Source organism: Myotis lucifugus, unplaced genomic scaffold (genome assembly GCF_000147115.1).
Source record: "Myotis lucifugus unplaced genomic scaffold, Myoluc2.0 scaffold_98, whole genome shotgun sequence".
In the NCBI taxonomy this organism is placed as follows: domain Eukaryota; kingdom Metazoa; phylum Chordata; class Mammalia; order Chiroptera; family Vespertilionidae; genus Myotis; species Myotis lucifugus.
In genome coordinates this window covers 829,882-850,690 of record NW_005871146.1, presented here as the reverse complement: position 1 = coordinate 850,690, position 20,809 = coordinate 829,882, and the positions used below count along the sequence as shown (strand labels likewise).

The window sequence follows — 20,809 nt, the reverse complement described above, 5'->3', positions numbered from 1 at the left end:
ACAACAGGAGAAGTTTTACTTTTCTGAAAGATAAATTTTAAAAATACAGGCATCAACACAAGCATATCCATTTTTTAGTGCTATGTTTGAATCATAGAGGATCAACTGTACATATTTCTTAGCTGGAGAAGTCATTCTGAGTGAGCACAGTGTAGTACTTTTAAAATTTTAATGAGTTCTGGGGGGGGCTGAATTTCTATATGTTTAACCAGCTCACTTATAACTATGGATACCATAAAAAAAAAAAAAAAAAAAATTAGAAGGCCGGAACCGGTTTGGCTCAGTGGATAGAGCGCCGGCCTGCGGACTGAAGGGTCCCAGGTTCGATTCCGGTCGAGGGCATGTGCCTGGGTTGCAGGCACATCCCCAGTAGGAGATGTGCAGGAGGCAGCTGATCGATGTCTCTCTCTCATCGATGTTTCTAACTCTCTATCTCTCTCCCTTCCTCTCTGTAAAAAATCAATAAAATATATTTTTTAAAAAAAATAACTATGGATACCAATGTGCTGGTACATGTGCCGTAACTTTGGATACTACAGAAGAAAACACAGGAAAAAAATTCATATACAGATTTTCACTGAACAATTTTATGGAATTTACAGGTGTCATAGAATAGTATGCCTATCAACCACAGTTGTTTTAACAGTTATTTATATATTAACTAGAGGCCCGGTGCACAAAAATTTGTGCACTCGGGGAGTGGGGGGGTCCCTTCAGCCCGACTGTGCCCTCTCCAGTCTGGGACCCTTCAGGGGATGACCACCTGCTGGCTAGGCCCGCTCCCCGGGGGATTGGGCCTAAGATGGCAATCAGACATCCCTCTGGCAGCCCGGCAGCCCTCGGGGGATGTCCACTTGCCAGCGGGGAGCAGGCCTAAACTGCAGTCAGACATCCTTAGTGCTGCTGAGGAGGCAGGAGAGGCTCCCACCACCACCGCTGTACTGGCAGCCATCAGCCTGGCTTGTGGCTGAGCAGAGCTCCTCCCATGTGAGAGCGCCCTGACCACCAGAGGGCAGCTCCTGCATTGAGCGTCTGCCCCCTGGTGGTCAGTGTGTGTCATAGTGACCAGTCATTCCCAGTCCTTCTGCTGTTAGGGTCAGTTTGCATATTACCCTTTTACTATATAGGATAGAGGCCTGGTGCACGGGTGGGGGCCAGCTGGTTTGCCCTGAAGGGTGTCCCAGATCAGGGTGGGGGTCCCGCTTGGGTGCCTGGCCAGCCTGGATGAGGGGATGATGGCTGTTTGCAGCTGGTCACACCCCCTTCAGGGTGGGGGTCCCCACTGGGGTGCCTGGCCAATCTGGGTGAGGGGCTGAGGGCCATTTTCAGGCTGGCGGGTGACTGAAGCTCCCAGCCTCTTTTTTTTTTCTTTTTTTTTTATTCTGGGATTTATTTACCTTCTATGGCTGTCACTGGAGCTGAGAGCCGGCTCCAGCTCTGAGGCCGTGGCTGGCTGAAAGCAGGTATCTGGGTTTGTTTAGCTTCTATAATTGAAACTCTGTTGCCATCACTGGCACTCTAAGCTCTGAGCCTGCTGGCGGCTGAAAGCAGGTTTCTGGGTTTGTTTAGCTTCTATAATTGCAACATTGTTGCATCTGGAGCTCAGAGCTGGGCTGAGGCAGGCGGGGAACCTTGGCTTCCTCCATCACTGGAGCAAGCAAGCCTCATGTTCGCTTCAGCTGCGTGGCTGCCGGCCACCATCTTGGTTGGCAGTTAATTTGCATATCTCGCTGATTAGCCAATGGGAAGGGTAGCGAAGTTATGGTTAATTACCATGTTTGTCTATTATTAGATAGGATATAAAACATATATATAAATTTAGCATGTATATATATGTTAAATTTATAAAGTGATCATAGAATTGCACCATCAAGATATAAAGCAAGATGATAGTGCACCTGCATGCTTCTTGACTCACCTGGCACAGTCAAGCTTTATCACTTTGTGTCAGTAGCATGCATCCAACCTTCAGTGTAATCATAGGGAGACAACCTTATGGCTGATACAGGTAAAATACAGGGAATGTTATCAAAGCATGTATGTTTCATCTTACCAAAATAAATAATAGCATTGGTCCATCTGAGCTCTTACATTAGTTGCTCAAGAAATCCTGTGGCATATTGACCTGTATTTCATAGGGTCACATGAGGGTTCATGGTTATTCTTTACAAATTTTTATCGCTGAAAATGAGATATAGGTTCATCATTTTATTTAATCAGCACATTAAATGCTTATCCTACTAAGCACTGTGTTGAACAGTCATTAATAGTACAAAGGTACCAAGGTATTTGAGTTTATGAAAGATGTGATTTTACACTTAAATAATTGTGCAAAGAGCAAATACATGGTGAGGTACTTAAATATAAAGACTTGGTTAGATAATTTGCATCACTTGACATCCCTGAGACCCTTTGTAAAGACTTGGTAAGCTGGTGTCTGTTAAGCCCTCAAAGTGCTTATGCAAAATGATACGCAAGAGCTAGCTTTTGGCTTATAATAATCAAAGCATTATGATCAGAAGAGCCAGGGGAAATGAAAAGACCAGGCTTATATGTTAGCTTTTTCCAGGAAAGCCCTGTGAGAAGCCAAAGATTGTTGCCAGCTCTGGACCACTAAGCTCTCTCACAAAAAGCCTGTAGTAAGCCTATAACATTTTAAAGCATATTAGTAGAAGAGTCAAAACCACTGGAATATTTGATCAAGAAAATTTGCAGTATCCATCCCTAAATCACAGAAAAGTGGGGTGTTTTTAACTACTTTTAAAAATATTTTTATTGATTTCATAGAGAAAGGGAAAAGAAGAGAGAGAGAAACACCAATGATGAAAGAGAATCATTGATTGGCTGTTTCCCACATGCCTCACACTGGGGATCAAGCCTGCAACCCCGGGCATGTGCCCTGACTGGGAATTAACCTGTTCATAGATCGACGCTCAACCACTGAGCCATGCCAGCTGGGCTTAACTACTTTCTATGGATAATAAATTTAGATCTCATAGAGGTGTTCAGTCCTATTTGTATTGCCTTCCTTCTCTCCATCTATGAGTACAAGTAGTCTTTCTCAATTACACACTGATAGCATGTTTCCAGGTCTGTTATTTATATGGAAGTTCATGTATTTTTGTTTAAGTGGAACTGTATTTTTTCCTATTATTTATAGCTATGCTTAGAGATGTAATTTAGTCTTAGGTTTATGATTTTGGTAGTTAGTCACCATTGATTGTCCACTGGATAAGCATTTAGAGTTGGGTAAAGAAATGGATAGATAGGAACTGAATAGAAAATGAAGGTTAGAGAGACAAACAATCCACATAAGGGATATAATAAATCACAGTGCATAAATAGACTTTATAGAAATAAATAAATCTATTAAATAATTTTGGGATTAATTCCTGAGATGTAGATAGTTCATGTTGTCCCCTTGTGGTCTGTCATCCTGTCTGCTCTTTTATGAGGATCGTTGGTGATACTAGGGAAAGAATAGCAACTTTGTAGGAAACCAATCAAGTGCAGTTTTGAAATTTTTAAGGATTGAGTGAAGTGGGAGAACATGAGGGTCTGCATAACAGCTTAATCTTTAGAGAAAATGCTGGGGTGGATAGAACCTTTCAGTGCCAAAGCAACCAAAGCTAGAAACGCTCATCCCTGAACGTGTGTGCATGTTGTTCATGTGATGACCAGATATATGTTGGCTTCACTCTCATGCCCATCATCTCATGGGTAATACTTTTTCTGCAAGCATTCATTCTGCATTTTTGAATGTGTTCTACTCAAGCCCCAACCTTTGTGAGGCTGCCTCCTGGTCAGGCCCTGTAGCCCTTGAAATAAAACCTGAACAGCTTCTGTAGTTGTGCATCTTTCTGAGGCACCGTGTCAGTGGCTTCCTCATGTATAATATAGCTCCTCTCTGTGTGTAAGTTTTCGTAATGAGGGAGCACCTAAGTCTGCTTTAGAACTGTTGAGTGATTGAGTCTAAGTATCACTGCTTTGTGCCTATACGTAAGCTACCTTTTTGGGTTCACCTAGATTCACCCTCCTTCCTCCTGCCACCCCTCCCCTTGGTCTCACGTCTGTGACCATGCTCTAGGGCAGCCGTGGGCAAACTACGGCCTGAGGGCCAGATCCGGCCCGTTTGAAATGAATAAAACTAAAAAAAAAAAAAAGACCGTACCCTTTTATGTAATGATGTTTACTTTGAATTTATATTAGTTCACACAAACACTCCATCCATGCTTTTGTCCCGGCCCTCCATCCAGTTTAAGAACCCATTGTGGCCCTCGAGTCAAAAAGTTTGCCCACCCCTGCTCTAGGGACTACCTCAAGCTGCCAAAATTATCTGCTTTTGGAACTTGGGGCTGCAGTGAGATGTACCAAAAACTGAGCCATAGATGAAATTTGAGAGTCACACATTTTGGGTCAGAGCACAGGTGTGGGCTGTTCCAGAGCGAGTAACTGCCAGAAGGTGTGGCCCACTGGCCTGTGCCAGAGCACTCAGCACATCAAAAGAAAGAACACGTAGGTGTCAGTCGGCCAGTGGCACACTCATTAGACAGGTACATAGGATAGCTTAATTGTTTTTAGGTTTTAGATGCATATGTTAGGTGTTTATATATCTACAAACTCTATATGAGATTTTTCTTAAGATCCTGCAATTGTCAAACATTGTGGATCACTGACTGCTATAAGAAATAAGGTATAATATGTTATATCAATGTTTTTTTAATCAAAGGAAATCTCTTTCATAAGGATACTATCTTTCAGTAAACAGGAAGATTGATACTTTCACAAATGAAATCATGTATGCTGGTTTCTGCATCATTTAAAACACACACATATGGATGCTTGTATATCTTATTCTGCTTAGTATTTTCCCCTCTCACTCTCTTATGTGAGATACTCAGATTGGAAGACTGTCTTAAATGAAATACCAACCTAAATTTGTACTTGCTAGTTTGGGTTTAAAAGCAAAGAAGAACCTACATATGCAAAGCTTGAAAGAGGGGACAAAATTCAGTGTTTCTGCTAATTAATTGTAAATGTCACTCTGTGAAAATTTTGCAAGTATCCTGTGTTATAGGAATGTAAGCTTAGCCAATTAAAATGTTTCAACAAGAGAGAACTTGCCTTCTTGTTCAGGCCATTGCTGGCTACGTTAGTGGTCCATGACGAGCAACACGACATCACTCAGAACTTGTTAAAATATGCATTCTCTGGACTCACCTGGCCTTCCTGAATCAGAATCTGCAGTTTTATGAGCTCTCTAGAACAGTGGTTCTCAACCTTGGCTGCACATTGGAATCACCTGGGAATCTTTTAAAAATCCTGATTTCTGGGCCTCATCCTCCAGAAATTCTGTTTCTTTGTTGCTAATGTTGTGGCCCCACCCCATAACAAAGAAACAGAATTTCTGGAGGATGAGGCCCAGAAATCAGGATTTTAAAAAGATTCCCAGGTGATTCTAATGTGCAGCCAAGGTTGAGAACCACTGCTCTAGAAGGTTCTGATGCTCACTTAGAATTTGAGACTCAGTGATCTAGGCCAGTGGTTTTCAAATCTCTCTTTTATTCATGAGGACTGTCTTTTTTGGAATAAAGACGTTTTGAAGTTCAATTAATGAAAGTATGTGGTGAATCTGGTTAATTAGTAAGAGTTGTGGCTGTGGTTGAAGTTCTCTTGGGTGCCCCTGAGTGGAGTTTCTGTAATTCCCCTGGCTCAGGTGAGCTCAGTTTACATCTATCGATATTGGAGGTTCAGCCCCTCTTTGACAAATGGGGCAGCTGAGCTCTGAGAAGAGAAAGGACTTAAATTTGTTCAAATGATATTGCAAGATCAGAATTTAAAAACTCACTCTGAGACCAGGGCTTTTGTAGATCAGATAAATTAATGCATGATCATTAATCTTATAAAGGCAGCTGCCAATGGTTATCTTTCAGTGTTATGTTTGAAATACCTTTAGAAAATGAGTTTTAAAATTTCAGGAATACACATTCCATAAATGAGATACTCCAGAATACTGAATTTTTGTTTGAAAGTCTCAAAAGGAAAACTTATTTTTTATTTTAGAATCTAATGTGTTAGCCAAAAGAAAAGTGGGAAGAATACCTCTCTAGTTACTGAAGATCTTTGAATTTATATTTCTATATGTCATTCACCAAAATATGGTACAGAAGTGTCCTATACCAGATGTGGATGGGAATCCTTATTTTATGTGTTGGACGTATTATATGCTGGGAATACGTATTAAGTGTGGCATGTGATTCCATGTCACAAACTGAGATTTTAGAAGAGCTAGTTTGTGCTTTGTGGTAACTTGGCATACTAAAATAGTATGTGTGGCTGAAGCGTAATGGTGCCTATCCAGTTCTGTAGAAATTAGCTGTTTGACATCTGTTATGAACCCCTAGTGTGTGCTAGAATTATGTTTTCTCAAGGCATTGCAGTTAGGGGCATAATAAATCCTTGATGAGAATCTCATGCTTCTAAAACATGGGGATATGACTTAGTTTATATACCCAGTCAGGTTTTTTCTTTATTTTTTGCTTTTTGGGAAAAAGCAGCTGTTGGACACTCAAAGATTTTACTTTAAGTAATCAGAGTCATGACTTGCCTCAACTTTCTTGAGCTCCAAATTCCAAAGTGGAAAATATAGTGAGTATATTTGACTTGCTATTTATCTTGTGTTGGTTGGCTTATTGCAAAACCTACTAACATAAAAGCAACAACTTTAACTTCAAAGAAAACCTTGAATTTGTTTAGCACCTTCCCTCTTCCACCACCATAACCCTTTGAACCTCCCACAGCACAGTGTCCATGTGGCTGAGCTTCCTGCCCAGGTTCCCTTTCTTTCCAGACCACTTTATCAGGTTTGCTGATAAAGAGGCCAACTTGCTTGATTACTTGGGGGGCATATGAAATCTCAAGGAGTCACAGACTTAGGCCTCCCAGTCTGTTAAAGGTTCTGTTCCATGGTCTCTTGTGATATCTTCATGAATGCAGAAGAAGAATTGAAGACTTAAGTGATGGCACCTTTGGGTGAAGCTCCACTTCAGTAGATGAATAACTGTACTTGATGCATGATTAATGTAACCATGGAGACAAGTGTTAATGCAGAGGTTCCCAGATTCTCTGGATTAATGGTACCTCAATGTCTCAATAATTACTCTGCAAAGCCCCTAGGCCAAAAGTAAAACTGAACAGTATCTATCTATTAAGCAGGCAAGATCAAACAATTCAAGGAGTATTTATGTCCTAAAAAATTAGCAGACATTTGAAACAATAATGCACATAAATGAAAGAATAATACTTCTTTTTCTTTTATTCTCAAATAATCATAATCACTTACCAATCATATGGTAGAGTGCACCTGCTGAGCACTGTACAACTGCTCAAACCTTGGAGTAAAAGTGGACGCTGCCTCCCTCATTTCCTGTTGTACATTGATTTTTTTTCACAGTGTATTTGCTCTTTATCATAGCAACCATGAAAACTCAGCTTCACAAAGATATATCATGCAGAGCAATGTAGCATGATCTAATGTCGAGACTATGGGCTACTTAGAGCTATTATTTTCTACCACTACCTGAGAGATGTTACTGTATTTACCTTGAAAATGTATAATTTCCCCCTATAGTACCCTAGGACACCTACACACACAGTTTGGTAACCATGGGCCAGATGGCACGCATTTCTCAGATGTGTCCCTCCTCCCCCCCAAAACAACTGAGGTTTTACAGATGGGGTAGGAGATAACATTTGCTTTGCACCTGTTAGGAAGCAGAATGGTTTCACATAAATACGCCACAACCATCTCATGAAGTGGATGGTTCTCATTTTCTCCATTTCATTGATGAAAAGACAAGGACTGATAAAAATGATTTTCCCTGATGACATAGTTCATCTGGGGCACAGGAAAAGGTCATGCACAGTTCTTCCACTTTGAATCTTAGGTCATTTTCTCTATACTATATTTGATCTCTACTTCTATTGAGTTCAAAAATAAAATGAGAAATCACATTTGCATAGCAAATTCTAATTGTGAGATGTGCCTGCCATCCTGCCAATCAGAAATTTAATGGAAAGGGGAATGTAAAAACCAGACGTTGGCTCCAACTGGCAGTTGCTCAAACTTGGAGGGAATAGATACAGCTTATATCCCTGTGTGTTGAAATTGCTTAAGTTTAGTTGACAGGAAGCTCAATGATAACAATAGTAAAGCTTTCATTTCACTTTAAGCTACATTAAGGTCAATCTAGCATCTGCTACCAGGGAGCTGGTGACTGCTCTGTTCTGCTCTCAGCTGTCTAGAAGCTCACAGTTGGGAGCTATTTTTTTAAGTTCTGAAGCATGCTTATTAAATAGGGTTGAAGGACCTGAGATTGGTTAGCCAGCAGAAACTGAACTGTGGGAAGAAAGATGTTATAGGTATCTTTATATTTCAACGTCCCTAATGTTTGAAAAAAAATGTTATATTTGTTCTACTCTGGCCCAGAGGGTAGAATTTGTACTTATTAATGCTTATCAACAACAAAAAAGTAATAATAATTTTTCGTGGTTGCAACTACCCCAGGAGGCTGTGAAGTCCTATTATTGAAAGTCCCTGTGAAAATCACAAAAGAGGTATTAGGTCATACAACGTGGCTTCTAACGCCCCTTTTCTAACTTGCTAAACTGAGCAATGGCTTCAAAGTACCTGTGCTTTAAATTCAGCTTGCTGTCTCACCAAACACATTTCTTTCCAGAGTTGGTAAAATTTAAGTTTTCTTTTGGAAACAAGCATTTTTGTGGGTTGGCCATATGAGAACTCATAGTTCTACTGGGAGGGTCTGTGAGTGTCTATTCTAGTTTTTAAGTCCAGTCTGTATGTGGCCACAGCTGGTACTTCTGGGAAACCCAGACAGGTCTTTTACTCGTGTGTGTGTGTGTGTGTGTGTGTGTGTGTGTGTGTGTGTGTGTTTTGTAATGATTCAGTAAATTTCTCAAATCAGCTTACCAATTCAGAATTTAAAATAAAAATAAGTCAGTCCTGAGGTCCTCGTTGTCTGATCTTATACTGGGAACAAACACATCATATAATCAATGTTGCTGTGCTTTAGACACCATAAATTTATATTAGGTTTCCTTCCCAGAGGACTTGAGGGCTTATGAACAAAAGCCCACCTGCCTGATTCCTTGTGGAAACAGCCCCTCTTAGGCAGAGGCTGCTCTGTCCACCCTTTGGGCTCTGCTGCTGCAGTTCAGCCTCAGTAGACCATGTACCCCCAGGAGTCCCCTTCTCAAATCCTCTGCCTTGGCTGCCCTTCAAATGCTGTCTCTGTCTCTGGGGTGGAGTTGGAGAAGTCTTTCTTCTTTCTTCTTCCTTGCGTCCTCTTTCTGCACTTCTCAAGCTCTGCCAACTTACTTTCCCTTCTGTGAAAGCAGATTTTATGGAAAATTCTTTTGCCAGCCCCAGGTTGTGAATGATGTTCACCAAAGCAAAAATGGAGTCTGCTAGTTTTCTGATTTGCTGGGAAGACATTTCCCAAAGCCTCTGTAACCAGCTTCACTGCCTGAATCTTTCGGGAGGGCACACGTGCCCCTGGGGTGTCTGCACATGGGGCTCCCACTGAGCAGGGTGATTACAGATGGGCTGTGTTTTAAGTTAGTTTTGAGTTGTGTATTTCATCTGTGAAGTTGGCAAATACTTGAAAGCCACAAGCTACTGTTTTCTGAAAGCTTTTTTGCACACGAACATAAAACGTATGTATTGAATTTGGAAATTGTCCGATGACTGCCCTTTTAATGCAGCTAAATGTAGATTACAGCTGTTTCCTCTGGAAAGATCAATACAGTCATAATTTCTCTTTCTTCTCTTACAGAGTGTCTCCTCTGCAGAAGTCTGAGATAGTAGACGTGGTTAAGAAGCGGGTAAAGGCCATCACCCTCGCCATCGGGGACGGTGCCAATGATGTCGGGATGATCCAGACAGCCCATGTGGGTGTGGGAATCAGTGGGAATGAAGGCATGCAGGCGACCAACAACTCGGATTATGCCATTGCACAGGTCAGAGGCATGGTTGACCAGCTGTCCTTTCCCGTGGACAGAGATGTCAGCTGGGCATGAAGGCCTGTTGGATGCTTGAGCCTGTCAGTCCAGCCCTAAAAACTGCCAGCCCCTTGGAGGTTGCCATCTAGGTGAAACCACGAGTGTATTTGAACTTTGTAGTCTTGATCTTGTACAGTTTGGAGGCCCTGACCTGCCAGTCAGTTTTATTTTGACCAGCTGTGGGTTGGCCAAGCTTTCTGTCATTCAGGCAAGATATCATCCCTGACTGTTAGGTCTCTGGTCCTACTAATAATCTCCTACCTTCAACTCACACATCTGCTGCACATGCTTTTCCATCTGCCATCCTCTGCCACAGAATGGCTGTGTTCATAACACCTACTCTCTACAATTCCCATGGTGGCATCTCCCCTCTTTCAGAGGTGCTGGAACGTTCTCTCAGGCATTTGAGATCAGGGAAAAGCAATGATTTACAGCTGCCATTTTCTCTGTGGCTGTGACCAGGGCACTGCCCGGGACCACTGCTGTGAAGGGCATTGCTGAGAGCTGGGTTTGGGCCATAAGTACCCACAGCTAGTAGCAAACAGCCTCCTGCACTTAGGCCAAGTTCGTGCCATTCATCTCTGGATGGAACATCCCATGCAGCGGCCCCTGATACACTGTAGTTACTGTACAGGTGGCCGGAGGATAGAAAACATGTCTGCTCCTTAATGATGGACAAAAAGTGAAGGGTCAGCCAACCACCTGACCCCATTTGGCCTGCATGATTATACAGAAAATCTAGTCAGGACAATGAAAACAGCATTTCCTTCTGTCTCCTGATTGCAGTATGTTTTTATTAAATGCCACTTGTTTTCGGGTTAGTGAGACCTCTCTCCTGTTTATCCCTTGTTTAGTCTTTTGAAGAATGTGTTAACCATAATTCCATGAACACAAGCAATGAAACCAGGGGCTGCATATAAAACAGGCAAGAGCTTCCAGTCCCCCCAGGGCTGCAGGCTGGTCCTCTGCAGCTTTGGGGCTTCATCTCCCCGAAGGAGGGCTCTGCACTAGATCACCTCTCGGATTCCCTTCCAGATCGTGGTTCTCCAACCCAGAGAGGAATTACAAAATCCTCATGGCTCTGAAAAGTGCAGGAAATCAATCTTGTTCCTTTGTTGATTTCAAATAAATCCTCAAGATAATTGCTCAAAGTAGGTAGAAGGAATTCTGATTTTACAGGTGGGAACACTGGGGCTCTTTCAGGTGACCTGCCTCAGGTTGGAGCATCCAGGGTCCGAGAACACCAGACCTGTGTGTGACCTTGGGGACCAGTCCCGCACACCTGCCCGTTTACTTTCTTGTGTCAACTACTCCAAGGCCTGGGGGACTCACGCTTCCTGTAGTCTGTCAGTAAGTGTAGATGTTATACACCCCAGCATTATTAAATACTTGAGTTATAGCATCATATGGCTGGAAGGAATCTTTAAAGGTTTCCTAGGAGTTCCAGGCAAATATTTGTCTGTCTTTTTCTTTAAAATGTCTAGGGAAGGGCGATTCTATGACCTGCCTTATTGAAACTGCATACTAATAGGATGTGGAATCTGGAGCAATTGCTCTCTTCAAATTAAAAGCATCAAAGAAGGGTAGAAAAGGGAGCAGGGCTTTCTAACTCTATTTAGGGGTTTTCTTGCCCCTTCAGCATAATAGTCACCCTGCCAAAGCAACTGATGAATGGTCCCCATGTCTGTGGGTCTTCATTTCTCCTGCTTGTGGTCCTGTTCATAATTAGGCAGAGGTCCCATTATTTTAGGGCAGCATTCCTCCCCACCTTACAGCCCCAACAGTGCTTCCTCTGTAGTTACTGAGTGGGAAAGACCACAATTTTATGAATTCCTTTGCCTAGTAAAATGAGAAATGTCTTTGGTTAAAGTTAACGGCTTGTTTATCTGTTCATTTTAATGTGGATGATCAACTTTGATTGTTGTGTGTTTTTTTTAAAGTATACCAAAGGGTTATATACAAAGAAGAAAATGTAGCTTAAAGAATTGTCCTTGGAAAAATTAAGAAGTAGGCAAAGCTCTGGATCTACTTCTTTCCAGCCTGCCTGTGCTTTTATCCAGGGGGCAGCTCCCAGGACTGACAACCATCCCTGATTTGGGGCCTCACCCATGGGCAGCCTGTGCCTGCACCTGGAACTCTCAGTGCTCTGTTCTCCTCAGGAGAGAATCAATCCTGCCCGCTACCTTCTTAATGTTTTCTGAACGACCTCATGAAAACAGCATTTTGATTTAGGATATTATTTTTTCCTGAAAACAAATCATTGCAGTGCTGGAGTTGACACATTTGGGATGAGTCCAGCAGATGTTCTCTGTGCCCATTGAAGTGTAACATCAGGGGGTCTGGGTCAAATACAAACTTCCTTTTTATTTGTGTAGCTAGTTACTTCATGATTCCTCATTCCTCCTGGGAATCCTTAATGAGCATTTATGGGAAGTTTTATTTTTCCATATGTACCTACTCCTGCCATTTTGAAGTTGTCATTTCGCTTTTGGAGTGTGCATTTGGGGACCTGCCTCACCCTGATCTGGAGGAACTCATTGAAAGGCTACATCATATCAGATTGAGTCCCCTTCTTTAGTGCTAATGGAAATTATTATGTGGCTCCCTCTTGAAAATAATATCTTTTTAAAAATATTGTATTTTCTGTCTTTTCTACAGATAGTTAAATTTAATTTCAAAAGTCATCTGAAAGTAAGAGAAAGTTTATAATAGCAAAAGAATTTCTAATGTTTGTGGACATGCTCAATACAGCCTGATTGTTTCTTTTAGGAGAGTCATGGGGTTGAGCCTGTGGACTGCCCAGTGACTCAGAACAGGGAACTAAGGTTTTAGTTCAAGGCAACCAAGGGAGAACTCAATGTTGCTGTGAGGCTCATTAAATGTATAGAAACCATAATTTAAACAGGATCATTCCTAACAGTCCATTCATGCCTGAGCACAGCAATCCACAAAACCAAAACACACACAAAACAACAACAACAACAGAGTGAGAGGGGAAAATGGTGACCAAATAGGCAGATCTGTCATGCACCTCATCCCAGGGCCAAACTAGAAACACAATTAAATTGGAGAACATTCACCTGGAATTACCAATGAAGTCCAGTTATGGAGGAGGAAGGACAGAAAACACCTGGAGACCGGTAGGAAAGGCGAGGTCGTGAGAGGAGCTGCCCCAGCTCCCAAGGGCAGCAGGCTGGAGGGCCGAGAGAGGAGGAGTGCTGGGCTATGGGAGACTCTGTGCCCTCAAAAGATAGAGGCCCAAAGCCCAGGCTGGGCTCCACAGCCTGGAGCATCAGAGCCCAGGCCCACGGCCCACATAACATCCAGCTGTGAAAGGCGGCAGGGCTGCTGTCAGCAGCAGCAGAGTCTGGAGCCAGCAAACCAGAGCCAGTGGGAGAGAAAACCACAGTTTTGTGTTTTTTCTAAACCCAGAGCACAGGCGTTTTTATTTGCAACTACTCACCTGAGACTTTGGTGCAGGAAGGGAGGCATGGATTTGAGGTGCCTAAAGAGAGGCTAGGGTGGGGAGCAATGCAGGGAGATCTGGAAATGCCGGGAATCCTGCCTTTGGTCGTTTATAAGTGTCCAAGCTGAAAGGGCCATTTTTTCTGAGAGGAGCTAGCTGCTAGCCACTTCCAGCAGCCACAGGGCAGGTAAAGAAAAAAACCCTGCCCTAGGTAATATAGCCTGCTCCACTCTCAGGAAACCTGCATACCACACCCTGAATTCTGACCTTTTCAGAGGAAACAAAAGCAGAGTCCAAGCCTATGGGTTTGAAAAGTCTCCGAGCCCTCAGTGACTGGATGAGGGAAGGCCTGTCTGCCCCACTATCCTGGGCACAGTCTAGTCTGGTATTTTCCCCTCATGGGAGAGCTGATAAAAAGTCCAGGTTTGCAGCCAGTCCCACTGGATTGCATACAAGGATCTCTGCCCAGCTGAGGGCAGAGTAATATTTTGGGCCATTTGCAGAGGAGTAGCCCTGGGACAGGGAAACACACTAACCACATTCCCTGAAATCTGAGCAGCACCTTCCCTGCCTAAAGCCCTTTCAGAGACAGACTTTTGAGTGATTAAGATTGACAGCTGGCTAGCAGGCAAAGGCGGGCAGAGGTGGAACCCAGGGAACCAGAGAAAGTTTGCTGACCCAGCCCTGGGCTCCACACGCTAACAAACCAGTTTTAGAAGGCAGATTGGGCCCTCCTGCTTGCAGGCAAGTCCTGTGGAGACAGACACAAACTGTGGCTCACTTGGAGCTTCGAGCAGGTTGCTGAAAGCCAAAGGAGGACAGTTTCTGATAGAGTTAGCACCTAAAATATCTCAGGGAAAGACCAGAATTGGCAGACAAAACAGTCAGCCACAGTCATCAGAAGAGTAGGATCCAAATGAAGCTCCTATGGGGCACTAAACTTGGCTGAAATGAACGCCACTTCACCTTTTTTTCCTCCTTTTTTATTCATTTTTTATTTTGCTTTTTTAAAAAATTTCTTCTCTTTCCTTTCTTTTTCCCTTTTTTCTTCATCTTCTTTATCTATCTGCTTTATTGATTTGTTATTGCTCTAGTCTCTCTTGCTTCATTCATGTATCTAATTTTCATCTTCCCTTTTTCTACACAATCTTTTTTCTTTCTCTCTTTTCCTTTTACCCTCATATCTCATCTTTTATACTTTTCTTATTTTGGGTCTATCTGCTTTCTCCTCTATTTTCCTTTTCAATAAATCTTTCTCACTTTTCTTTTCTTCTTTCTTTATTTCAAACCATTTTCCTTCCCCTAATTATTTATTCTTAATTTCTTTATTTTAGCTCTGCACCTACATATTCCTTTTACTCCCCTATCCCCCCCCCATTTTTTGTTTTGTTTTTTGTTTGTGTGGGGGTTTTTGGTTGGTTGGTTTTGGTATTTTCCTCCTCATATTCTTCTGTCATTCTTGCTCTCTTTTCTCTTTCCTAATTCCCTATTCTCTGACAGTTGATTTTGTTGTGTATGTTTTAGTTTTGTTTCTTTTATTTTGCATTTTGTTGTGTTGTATTTTTTTTTCTGTTCTGATAGCACCTCCACAACAGCTTGCTTGAAGTGGTTGGGGATGAGCCACATAGTCAGCCAGTCTGAGAGGAGATTCCATCCACAAATGAGACAATAACATTCAAGACACAACTATAACAGGAGGACCCAAATAACTCAAGCAAGAGACTTTCCTAGAGCACCCAGTTCAGGAGGTCTAAACTAAACCACTGTGTCCCACAAAACACCTTCCACATAAGACCACCCCACAAAGTCTGGGAAGCATAGAAATTTGATCTAATACATAGAAACAAATACAACGAAACAGTAAAAATAGGGAAACAAAGAAACAACACCCAAATGAAAGAAAAGGAGTAATCACCAGAAAAGGAACTAAATGAAATGGAGGCAAGCACTTTGTCCGATAAAGAATGCAGAGTAATGGTAATAAGGGTAGTCAAACAATTCAGGGATAACTACAAGCAACTTAACGAGAATTATAAGGAGCTTAATGAGAACATTAAGAGACAATGAGAGCTACACCAACATGAAAAGAGAGGTTGAAAGAATAAATAAGAATCTATTGGAAATGAGGAATGACGTAGCTAAAATAAAGGACAACCTGGAAGGATTTAACAGTAGGTTAGAAGAAGCTGAGGACGAAATCAGTGAATTAGAAGACAAGGTAGAAAAAAAAAACCCAACCATTCAGAGCAGCAAATGGGAAAAAATAAAATAAAAAGCAGGAAGAGAGTTTAAGGAAGCTTTGGGACCACATGAAATGTAACAACATTCACATCATAGGGGTACCAGAAGGAGAAGAATCCAAGCAAAGAATAGAATACCTGTTTGGAGAAACAATGGCAGAAAATTTCCCTAACCTGGTGAAGGGAAATGTCACTCACATTCAGGAAACACAGAGTTCCAGCCAAGATGAACCCCAAAAGACTCACACCTAGACACATAATAATTAAAATGGGCCCAGTGCATGAAATTCATGCACTCAGGGGAGGGGTCCCTCAGCCTGGCCTGCACCCTCTGGGGGAAGCAGGCCTAAGCCGGCAGTCAAACATCCTTAGCGCTGCCATGGAGATGGGAGTGGCTCCCGCCACCGCTGTTGCACTCACCAGCTGTGAGCGGCACTCCCCCTGTGGGATCGGGCTGAAACTGTCTCTCCGATAACCCCCAAGGGGTCCTGGATTGCGAGAGAGTGCAGGTCAGGCCAAGGGACCCCACTGGTGCAAGATTGGTGCCGGGGAGAGACGCAGGAGGTTGGCCAGCCAGAGAGAGATGGCAGGGGGGCTCCAGGGTGTGTCTGGCCGGTCTCGCTCAGCTGGCCCATCTGGCTCATCTGGCCCGTCTGGCTCATCTGGCCAGACCCCAGCAGCAAGCTAAGCTACCGGTCGGAGCGTCTGTCCCCTGGGGTCATTGCACATCATAGCGACTGGTCAACCAGTTGACTGTCTGCCCCCTGGTGGTCATTTCATATCATAGCAAGTGGTTGAGCAGCCTTAGCATATCATTAGCATACCAGGGGCCCAGTGCATGGATTCGTGCACCAGTGGGGTCCCTCGTCCTGGCCTGCGGGGATCAGTGGAACTCTGTGCCACCATAGCCCTGCCTTACTTACCAGCTCACCAGACTCTAGCCCACTGTCATAGATCCCACATAGCACAAAATAGTGCATGAAGCAGTAGGCCGCCAGGGAGGAGGCTGAGCCCGGGCTGGGTGCTGTGCTGCTCCCACTCATCCCAGCCATGCTGCGTCTGCCCTGCCACTGCTTGGGCATGCAGGGGGAGTGTTCCTGGGAGAGGCTCGTGCCACCACAGCTGCGCATTGCCAGCTGTGAGCCCAGCGTCTGGCAGCTGAGCAGTGCTCTTGCTGTGGGAATGCACTGACCACTAGGGGGCAGTTCCTGTGTTGAGCGTCTATCCCCTGGTGGTCAGTGCGCATCATAGCTACCACCCAGTGGTCCAGTTGATTAGGCTTTTATATATATAGATTACGCTTTGATTGGTTGAACAGCCGGCCGGTCAATCAGACACTTAGTATATTAGGCTTTTATTATATAGGATGATAGGCTTCTCTGAACTTTATTTTCTTTTTGCAGTTTTCCTACTTAGAGAAGCTCCTGTTGGTTCATGGTGCCTGGAGCTACAACCGGGTGACCAAGTGCATATTGTACTGCTTCTACAAGAACGTGGTTCTCTACATTATTGAGGTGAGCAGCATGGACTTTTTCCTTGACTGGCAAGGCCTTTTCCAGAGGGCATCTTCAGTATTTCAAGTAACTTAAGGAAGGATTTTATTAATGTGAAGTTAAAGAAATGGTGCTGCTGTGACCTGTTGAAGCCTGTACACACATGACCTCCTTGAAACTAGGGACACCTTCTAGATGTAGGTCTCCATGCTGAGTCACCAAGGCCGGAGTCAGCAGCATCATGCCACCCCGCAGTCCCTGCCCGGTGGAGGAAGGCCCTCTCCATCCAGGGATCGTCTTGGCCTGAGCAGATGTTGCTGTCATTCCTCCCAGGGTGACCAGAGCCTGGGCAGCTGTGTTCACACCTTTCTGAGACCTGTCTAGGCAACCCAGTCAGTTTTTCTTAACTAGAATGAAAGGGCCTGATTTCTTGCTATAGTTCTCATGGAATCCTGAAGTTTCCTGAGCATTTTTTATTGCTCTGGGGTATTTGGGCACTGCTACTTAAGTGGGGTGGGTGTGGAGGTGAGTGGAGAATAAACCAACAAGGTAATTAAAAATCTCTCAGTGAACTCATGGAGTTTTCACACTGTTTTTCGTGACTCGGATTCGGGTTTAAGTAAATTAAATGTGTTTGCTGAAGGAACTAGATGGGGAGAGGGGTGGGCTAGGGAAAAGTGGAAAAGGCACTTTGCTCTCAGTGGGAGTACCAGCCACCTCACTCCTCCTATAAGAACCGCTCTGCTATAGAGGTGTGGCTTTGAGACCATCGTGACTAATAGATTTCCAAATGTGTTTAGAGAAGAGGAAGCAGGCAGTTCCTCTAAGGCAGTGGTTCTCAACCTTGGCTGCACATTAGAATCACCTGGGAATCTTTTTAAAATCCTGATTTCTGGGCCTCATCCTCTGGAATGAAATAGAAAAGCAATGTTGATTATGAATGGTGTAAATATCTCATTCTATTATGGGTTATTTTGTGTCTGATTTCTCAACTCTTGGTAGAAATAAGAACCTAGGCATAGATCAACTCTTTCTGATGTGGTCCCTTAAAATACTCAGCTCAGATAATTTAACAAGTGGTTTTCTGTAACTAACCACTTCTTTACCAAATTGTCTACTCTTTCCTTTGAATATTCAGGTCAAACATATAGGTTTGCATCACTCACTCTGTAAGTAAACTACTAACGAGTAATTTTCCTGATTGCACAGGTTGTTCACTGCATGAGGCTGCCCAGTCGGTGGGATAAATGGGGCTGAAACATAGGGAAACCTGAAAAAATGCATGTTTTCCTAATTTATACAAAGGCAGCCTATTTGCCTTATCTGCTTGTCTTGTGCTGTAATATTCAACTTAGCCCACTCCAAGTAAAAACTTTCAGATGTTGCATAATGGACTTTGTAGTTTCTATCTTCTTCCTAGTCACATTTTTACAATTCCTTTTTGACGCTTTAAAGATGTCTGTCCCCTGTTCCTGTGACATTTTTTTCATTTGTGATAGGAGTCACTCCTAAATGGCACTTGGGGTCATAGAGTATTAGAGTCCCTGTTCCCACGCGTCATCCCAAATTTCACATGCATTTTAAGCTCTTGTAGCTGTTGGCTTCACAAGGTCTCTTAATAATCTGGTTTTCCTCACAATCAGCAAATTACAGATAGTCTAGAAATCTTATCAAGACATACTACATGAAGCTCCTAACCCTTCAGCTTCCAGAGCATCCTCTGGGGCCCTTCTTAGTCATTTACACCTACTATCTTGCCTTTTTTTTTTTTTAACTTCAAGTGGGCTGAAGATGAGAAGAGTACAATTTTAGTCTGTCTGAGAAATTCTATTTGGAATGAGGCCCTGAAAATGCTGTGTGAGTTCCTTAAATTAATTTTTCATTTGTAGCTGGGCAACAGTTGCTAATGCCTTTGAAAGCATTCTTTACAAAATTCAAAGTAAATAAATAAAAAGTCTTCATTACTCTCTGCCCAATTTTTAGTAAGTATTCCCCAGAGATATTAATTTGAAAACCAAGAGAACAAAATCCATGGCTGAGCCGGGAGTCAGAGCATTGACTCAGACAGTGTCTATTATTTCCAAATGACCTCTATGGCATCAACAGGCACTTAAATATAATTTTAAAAATAGGAAAGTACTTTTTGCATGCTATTTTAATGTGTTTTGAACTAAAATGTCAAAGATTGTTGTAATTTGATTAGCTCATTTGCAATGATTAGTTTTGTGTTCTGAGGGTTTTGTAATTAAGTGAGAATAAATTAAATATATTGCATATTTCTCTTAAGTGGTATTTTTGTAACACAAGGAGAAACCCTTTGCCATAGCCAGTATGTTCCTATCTCAAATGTCCTCTGATATACATAAAATCAGGCATTTTTAAAAAGTCTAAAAATAATTTGGCAAATTAAAAAGATTTACACATGCGCCTGTACATACACACTTATATAGTCTTAGCCATTATTATGAGGATATTATATGATTTAAATTATAAATAAAGGTTGTATGGAAGAAGTATGAACCCATGATATAATACAGTCTACTCACTTGGTATACCATAATGCTTATCTGGTGTGCTACATAACCAGCTAAAGTAACCTTGGAGTGACTAAAAATAGGAACAAAATGATGGAATAGGGATTTCATGGTGGCCCTATTAATAGGTAAAACTAAAAATACATACAGCTTTTGCTCTCTCCTGCCTTTGCTACTGCCTTAATTTAGTATTTTTTACTTAAATGATGACAAACACCACTAGCTTTGTCCCTCAATCATCTATAATGCAGTCAGGATGAACTTTGTGAAACATGTCTGGCCAATTCTAGTGGCCCCGCACAGTGTCTAGAACATAGCTGCTCAAAGATGTTGGGCATGAGTGAGTGGATAAATGCCACTACTCTCTTCAGCCTCTTCAAGGGTCCCTATGTCTTCTGATAAAATCCCCATCTCTGCCGCTGTGCCTCTACCCCTTGCGGTCTGGGTCCCAATTGTCCCCAGCCCACTCCCACTACATCCCTCCTTATTTGCTTTTAATTGGTAATGTTGAAGTATAATTAATACACAGTAATATACACTTTTTTAAGCATACAGTTCAGTGAATTAAAACTAGGTTTTTTTGTTGGTTTTGGGGGGATATTTTTGTTTTTTTTTTTAAGAGGAAGGGGAGAGAGGGAGGGAGGGAGGGAGAGAGAGAGAGAGAGAGAGAGAGAGAGAGAGAGAGAGAGAAACATCAATGATGAAAGAGAATCATTGATTGGCTGCCTCCTGCACACCCCCTACTGGGGATGGAGCCTGCAACCCAGGTATGCGCTCTTGGCCGGAATCGAACCTGGGACCTTTTGGTCCACAGGCTGACGCTCTATCCACTGAGCCAAACCAGCTAGGGCTTAAAACTAGGTTTTTATCATTAGGAACTAACTGGAAATTTTCTGTCTGCCTCCTGTAGACAGTGACAATAGTGTCCCAAAGAGTTCTGGAGCCAGGTAGTGATGGTTGCACAGCAGTACTTAATGCCAGTGACTTTTACACCTA

The 20,809-nt window shown here is 42.7% G+C and overlaps 1 protein-coding gene across 3 annotated transcripts in view; it reads left to right on the top strand.

Annotated features, from left to right (window-relative positions):
- The window catches only part of ATP8A2 (ATPase phospholipid transporting 8A2), a 547,249-nt gene that overhangs the window by 297,825 nt on the left and 228,615 nt on the right, over nucleotides 1-20,809 (top strand). For all 3 annotated transcript variants that reach the window (XM_023756696.1, XM_023756695.1, XM_023756697.1), the window contains 2 exons: nucleotides 9,855-10,038; nucleotides 17,190-17,300. In XM_023756696.1, coding sequence (XP_023612464.1) covers nucleotides 9,855-10,038; nucleotides 17,190-17,300 — 295 coding nt within the window. The remainder of the gene's footprint in view (nucleotides 1-9,854; nucleotides 10,039-17,189; nucleotides 17,301-20,809) is intronic.